The 6,352-nt window shown below is 38.8% G+C and overlaps 1 protein-coding gene across 1 annotated transcript in view; it reads right to left on the bottom strand.

The window, feature by feature from the left end:
- mtr (5-methyltetrahydrofolate-homocysteine methyltransferase) overlaps positions 1-6,352 on the bottom strand; it is a gene marked incomplete at its 3' end in the record, with an annotated part of 97,370 nt that overhangs the window by 49,394 nt on the left and 41,624 nt on the right. The window contains 4 exon segments of the mRNA XM_014028160.1: positions 149-289; positions 2,732-2,848; positions 5,598-5,777; positions 5,939-6,124. Coding sequence (XP_013883614.1) covers positions 149-289; positions 2,732-2,848; positions 5,598-5,777; positions 5,939-6,124 — 624 coding nt within the window.

The raw sequence follows: 6,352 nt of genomic DNA, 5'->3' as shown, positions 1-6,352 counted from the left end.
GTGCAGAGTCTGTGTGTACCTGTGCATAGTAGTGTGTGTGTGTGTGTGCCTGTGTGCAGAGTCTGTGTGTACCTGTGCATAGTAGTGTGTGTGTGTGTGTGCCTGTGTGCAGTAGTGTGTGTGTACCTGTGTGTAGTAGTGTGTGTACCTGTGCGTAGGCCAGTAGTTTCTCTGTAGCGTTTGGGTCTCTGTTCCAGATGAGGTTTTCACAGAGTAACAGCAGCTCCTTATCGATGTCGTCATACACTGGCAGGTTCCCAGCATTTACAATCCCCATGTCCATTCCATCCTGACACAATTAGATCAAACAAGAGATCAGAGTTAAAATTCTGACTAAATAAAGGAGAATATTGTAGTTGCCTTCATTTGACCTTTAAGCCTCTCTTCCAGTTTGGGTTGCAGTGACCACTGGGACTACTGATGCTTTGACTTTTAGAACTGTATTTCCTCTTTCAGGCCTTKATATTTCTTTTTTTATTTGCTCCTCCTTTCTAATGTCAGCTGGCAGTTGGTGCACTAAGTCACACAGATTAGGTGTAAGAATATCAGGGGTCTCTAATCTCTAATCTTGAAGGAACTTTGTGTGTGATACAAAWCAATGAGGCCACGGCAGCTCTGAGGCAAACTGGACGTAACTTGGATTAACAAGGCCTGTGGCAGATGGTGGGGTTCTGAATGTCAGCTTTTATTTCCTGGTATTTTCATGTAGATGTGTTAAACAACTCAGAACATACCACCCTGTAGTTTGAGCCCACCCATTCTTCAAGTGAGCAAAACTATTGGAACATGTGACTGACAGGTGTTTCTTCTTGACCAGGTGTTGCCTTTAAGGTGGATTGTTCAGACATTAAATAGTTCTGCATGACTAGTCTACTTTTTGGTCTGAGTTTAAAGTAAGTTTTTCTTGTTAAAGAGGATAAACCAACATGAAGCCAGAGAACTGTCTATGGGAGAAAAGCTGAGAAGAAGGAAAATCAATCAGAGCCATTGGACAAACATTGAGCATAGCAAGCACAACAATKTGAGATTCCCTGAATAAGAAACTACTGATGTTCTGAGCAAGAGACATYCAACTGGTCAGCCAAGGAAAACTACAGTAGTTAAGGACAAAAATCTTGGGAGAGTTGWGAGGAAAACCCCCCAAAWCATCAGTAAGTGACATCACCAACAACCTCCACAGTTCAGGGCTGAAGGTATCACAATCTGTAGAGGCCAAACACAAAGATACAAACCACTCATCAGTAAGAAAAATCAGAAGGATAGGTTTAGATTTTAAAAAAGTACGAAGATAATCTTATGGACTGATGAGACCAAAATTAATCTCTACCAAAGTGGAACCATGTACAATTAACGTATTTTTCAGACTATAAGCCGCGACTTTTTTCCTGAACTTTGAACCATGCAGCTTATACTTGGATTTTTTTCTTCAGCCACCAGGGGCTCTTATGCTCTATTTGCTTCATCCACTTGCTTCAAATAAAGAAAGAAAAAAAAGAAAAAAAGCGATCCTTCCAGAGCCGACGGTTGAACCAGGAAGCAGCGATTTAAATATAGTCAGTGGTCAAAAACTCATAAAAGGGGATAAAACTGACATTTTTCACGGTGGAATCTGACTGATAAAAACTTTGGAGCTTAACCCAGGACCAGTTTGTGATAAACATCGAGTGAAGAACTGCTGACTTTTTTTTTCCTCATTGCACTCCCCGGGGAAGGAATCCCATGCAGTGACGTATGCTAGAGCGGGAGGGCTTTCCCACCACAGCTTCAGAGCCAGCATTACCCTGGGAGGACAACAGGCACCGCTGTGTGACGCAGCTTTTCTCAGCTTGTTTAACTCCGACACTGAACAGATACCGCTGTGTGACGCAGCTTTTCTCAGCTTGTTTAACTCCGACACTGAAGAAGACTTCAATGGTTTCAGTGCACCAGAAGAAGATGAATGAGACGTTTTGTTGGACCAGAAACTGTTAAAGAAAACTACCAAAATAAGGTCAGTTAAATGAACCGTATTCCTCCGAACTTTAATTCCTAAAGGTTTGTTTTTTTTATGTTTTGATGTTGAATTCACTTTTTTGACGGCAAATTTGGGTGTACTGTTTTTTTATGTTGTGGGTGCGGCTTATAGTCTGGTGCGGCTTATATGTTAATGTTTGCGATTTTTTTTAAATGGCGGGTGCAGCTTGTAGTCCGGTGCAGCTTATAGTCCGAAAAATACGGTATATTTTTTCCCATTAAAAATTTACCTTAAGGTTCTTGAAAAAATTGTGTCATTAGGAAATATTTTCACATTTTTAGAACGAAACTGTGATTTCTTGAGAATTTTTGAGACATGTGACTTAATAATCCTATTTCAACAATGCTTATGCTGATTGCTACTAAATTGGATACACTTGYTTAGGAACACAATCTAAGTTGTTAGTGTCAGCATGGTCATGGTCAACAATACTTATTTTTTTTAGTGAAGATGCACTAAAAAAGTATTAAAATCACACATTTGACCTACAGCATCCTCTCACTGGCAGAAATTTTTAAAATATAACAAACAATAAATAAGTTAATGACTTTAAGTTTTGTTTAATCACATTAGCATGGATGTTTTCTAGGCCATTTTGGTCAAAACATTAAAGTCTTGTTTGAACTGACACAACTATGAGATTTTTTTTATATTAAATTTATTCAAGGCTTTCCATAGAATATAATACAATCTGAGTGACACAATAATCCTGTTTACCTTAATGGCGTGATACAGAAATGCTCCGTGCATAGCTTCTCTGATGGTGTCCATCCCTCTGAAGGAAAAAGACAAGTTGGACAGACCTCCACTCACCCTGGCTCCTGGTAAAGTCTCCTAAATACAAACACACAAAAACAAAACAAGTGACTTACCAGGATCAGAACTGATGTTCTAAATAGTATCAGCCAAAAATAACTCAAATACAACAATTAAAAGAATGTCCTGATGCATTCAGGAATCCAGGTAGAAACAAAGAAAAAATAAGGTCTTGTAGACGGGTTCTCAACACTGACTGTGTCGTCCCCGACACGTTTTGTCACCTCCTTTTTAAAACTCTGCGCTGTTTGTGAAATCTGAAAAACTCCAACTGTTAGTGAAAGCCAGGACTCTTGGATTTTCATCGATATATGAGTTTTTACAGTAATATCATGTGGCAGTAAGCCCSCGAAACAACCTCTTTATGTACGAGACTTAGGTGTTAAAGGGTTAATGAAACGTTTCATTAAAGAAGAACCGTCCAGTAGACCTAATTGTTTTTTTCTCTTTGAATAAAAAGAAGAAATTCTTGAGTAAAAAACACTTTAAAAATATGCCCATTAACTTTTATGCCAGATTTCTAAATGAAGAATACCCAATGAAGCGTAGGGATGGAGTTATAACACATAACATTCAATCACTATTACACATATGCAATATTGCAACATGTGTTGGCACATGGGGATAACTCTAAACTCTGATTACTCACTTAAAGTTTATTTAGTTTGACCAGAAAATTTTGGTTTTGCATTAAATTGAACAGTTGCAGGGTGAAGACTTGCTGACCCAGATCTGTGGTTCCACACATTGGACTGGATGTCCTCTTCAGACACATGATGGAAGTCTCTCTGATGTCTGATTGGTTTGTTTGTGTCCTGTGCCTCAAACCAGATCTCCAGTCAACAGGACTGGCTGTGATTGGTTGTCTCGTTAGGAGGTCTAATTGTTGGGGATTAAGTGTGTTAGTGTTATGTTGACGGTTAAAACAAATGTGCAAGTTTAGAGATGCAAGTCTTATAGTTTTACCTGTAAACATCTTTGTTTTGTTATTTAGCTAGAAGCCGGCTGGTAAATTAGCAAGATGGACAGCTACGATTGTGATTAATGCTTTCTTTAATTGCATTCAAATTGATTGATTTTAAATTTTAATTTTTAAAATCCTTCTGGACCTGGCTCCACTAGATTTACACATCATCAACATCAACAACCATTAATACATTTTGTGCACTAGGTTGTGAAGAATCTGTGGCCTGATTTTGTCATCAAAATGCTCCAAATTGAAGACAAAATAGCAGTAGGTGTGACAAGTGAAAATTGTCTTTTTGATCAAAATGGCCGACTTTCTATAGGTTTTACAATATGGTGTAAAGAGATTTTTTTAAGTCATGAACCAATGCACAAATGCACCAAATTTTATAGATTTTAGTTGAAGTAGTCAGAGAAATACAATCAAGGTGGCGCTAGAGAGCCAATTTGCAACCAGCCCATCTGGATCTTTGTGCCCGCCTATATTTACTCAAGTTGTAAATATGTACCAAGTTTTGAGAAGCTCAGCCCTCTACAACATCGTTCAAATAACAGTTATGGGCTTTTGGGAACACGTTTTATGTCTCCAAGGTGCCCTGGCCAAGTCTTTTTACGGCTGCAAGTGATGAATATTTTATTGGTTTTTAAAAGGGTCTAAACTTTACATGACAATTTTGAAGCTATTAGAGTGAAAGATTTGAGTGGGAGATTTTTTTCAAACACAATAAAGTATTTTTACACTGCCACTAGGTGGCGCAGTGGTCAATTCACTACATTTGCATATGGTCATATTCAGGACTGGATGCCTGTCTATCATGTACATTTTTGTACAATTTACACAATTTACAGAGACGTTACCCCCCAACATGTTCAAGAAGAAATGAGCGTATTCAGAGAAATCCCACGCCAATACCGTACAAGTTGGGCTGATGCTTAGTGGGCACTAGAGCGTAATTTTGCCATGCCCACATCTGGATCTTTGCCCCTCTCCATTTTTATGCTAATTCTATGTAACTGCCTGGTTGCCTTTCTTTCTTTCTTTCTTTAATCAATCAATAAATAAATCAATAAATATTTTTAATTATCAGTTCAAAACCAACAGGGCCTTCTGCTGTTTCACAGCTCCCAGGCTCTGACGATCTTGATTGTCCTCCTTGTATCAAAATGAGTCTGTTTAATCTGCACAAACTGTGATTAATAATGCTTCAGTTCAGATCCAGAGACTGGCCATTGGAGGTCAACTGAGTTTAATATTTATTTCATTTTACTGTCATGTTACATAGTTTTCCTTTGGAAGCTGTGCTTGTGTCCTAATTCTCTTTTTGTTTTCTCTGTCTTCCTAATCACAGACTTTTCTTTAATTCATGATTACCAGTTACAGTATTTATTTTTATTTTTAGTAATATTTCTTATTTACATAAATTTAGCGAATTAAGATAGATTAAAACTGTTTTATCTAAATGTGATTGTGTCAGATTCAGGGAGAACTGCAGTGTCCAGTTGCTGCTCCAGGTGTTACAGGACATCCACCTCCTAGCTCATCAGAACGATTGTTCATCAATGGGTACAAGACTAAACATTTAGCAACTCTTTTAGAACAATAGAATTCAACTGAGGTTATTTTCTAACCTTTAGGACTAAGACAAGTCTGTCAAAATTTGCATAAAGCTGGTATACACCAATTTTCACATCTGAGACATTAGCCATGGGGGCTAGCTGCCATTATCATGAACAGGTCTGAGTGATGAGAAACAGATTTATTTAGGGAAAAAATGTCCTGTCCAGGAAAGTGTACTGTTACCTTGATAATTCTGGTGGCCTTGATGAAGTTGACAGCATAGTGGTTGTGCTCCTCCATGCCGGTACCAATGGTTAGGATGTTGGGGTCAAAGATGATGTCATTGGGATCAAATCCAACCTTGTGAACCAGCAGCTTGTAGGCTCGAGTGCAGATCTCCACCTTACGGTCCGTATCTGTCGCCTGGAGATTGAAGCACGGTCATCAGTGTGTTTGTGTGTGAGAAAACATGGTCATCAGTGTGTTTGTGTGTGAGAAAACATGGTCATCAGTGTGTTTGTGTGTGAGAAAACATGGTCGTCAGTGTGTTTGTGTGTGAGAAAAGTGACCGACCGTCTCCTCACCTGTCCCTCCTCATCGAAGGCCATGACCACCACAGCAGCTCCGTAGCGTTTCACTGTAGCTGCTCTGAGCAGGAACTCCTCCTCTCCTTCCTTCAGACTGATGCTGTTAACAATGCACTTCCCTTGGCAGCATTTCAGTCCTGCCTGAATCACTGAGAAGTTAGAGGAGTCTATGCACAGGGGAACCTGAAAGAGAGAAGCAACAGAGAAATCAGGGTTTCATCAAACATTGACCAGGATACCTTTTGCCGGTTATTAAATTTTCTTTAATTCATTTCATTGAAGAAATCCACATTGTCTACCACATTTCATGTAAGAAATTTTAGACAAAAGTTACATTGACACAAGTAATAATGCTTAATTCAGCTTTTTTTTGCTGAGATTCATGTTTTTTGTTTTGGCATAATCATTTAC

The sequence above is a fragment of the Austrofundulus limnaeus genome, unplaced genomic scaffold (genome assembly GCF_001266775.1).
Source record: "Austrofundulus limnaeus strain Quisiro unplaced genomic scaffold, Austrofundulus_limnaeus-1.0 Scaffold721, whole genome shotgun sequence".
Lineage (NCBI taxonomy): Eukaryota > Metazoa > Chordata > Actinopteri > Cyprinodontiformes > Rivulidae > Austrofundulus > Austrofundulus limnaeus.
This window is presented reverse-complemented; position numbering and strand designations above follow the sequence as displayed.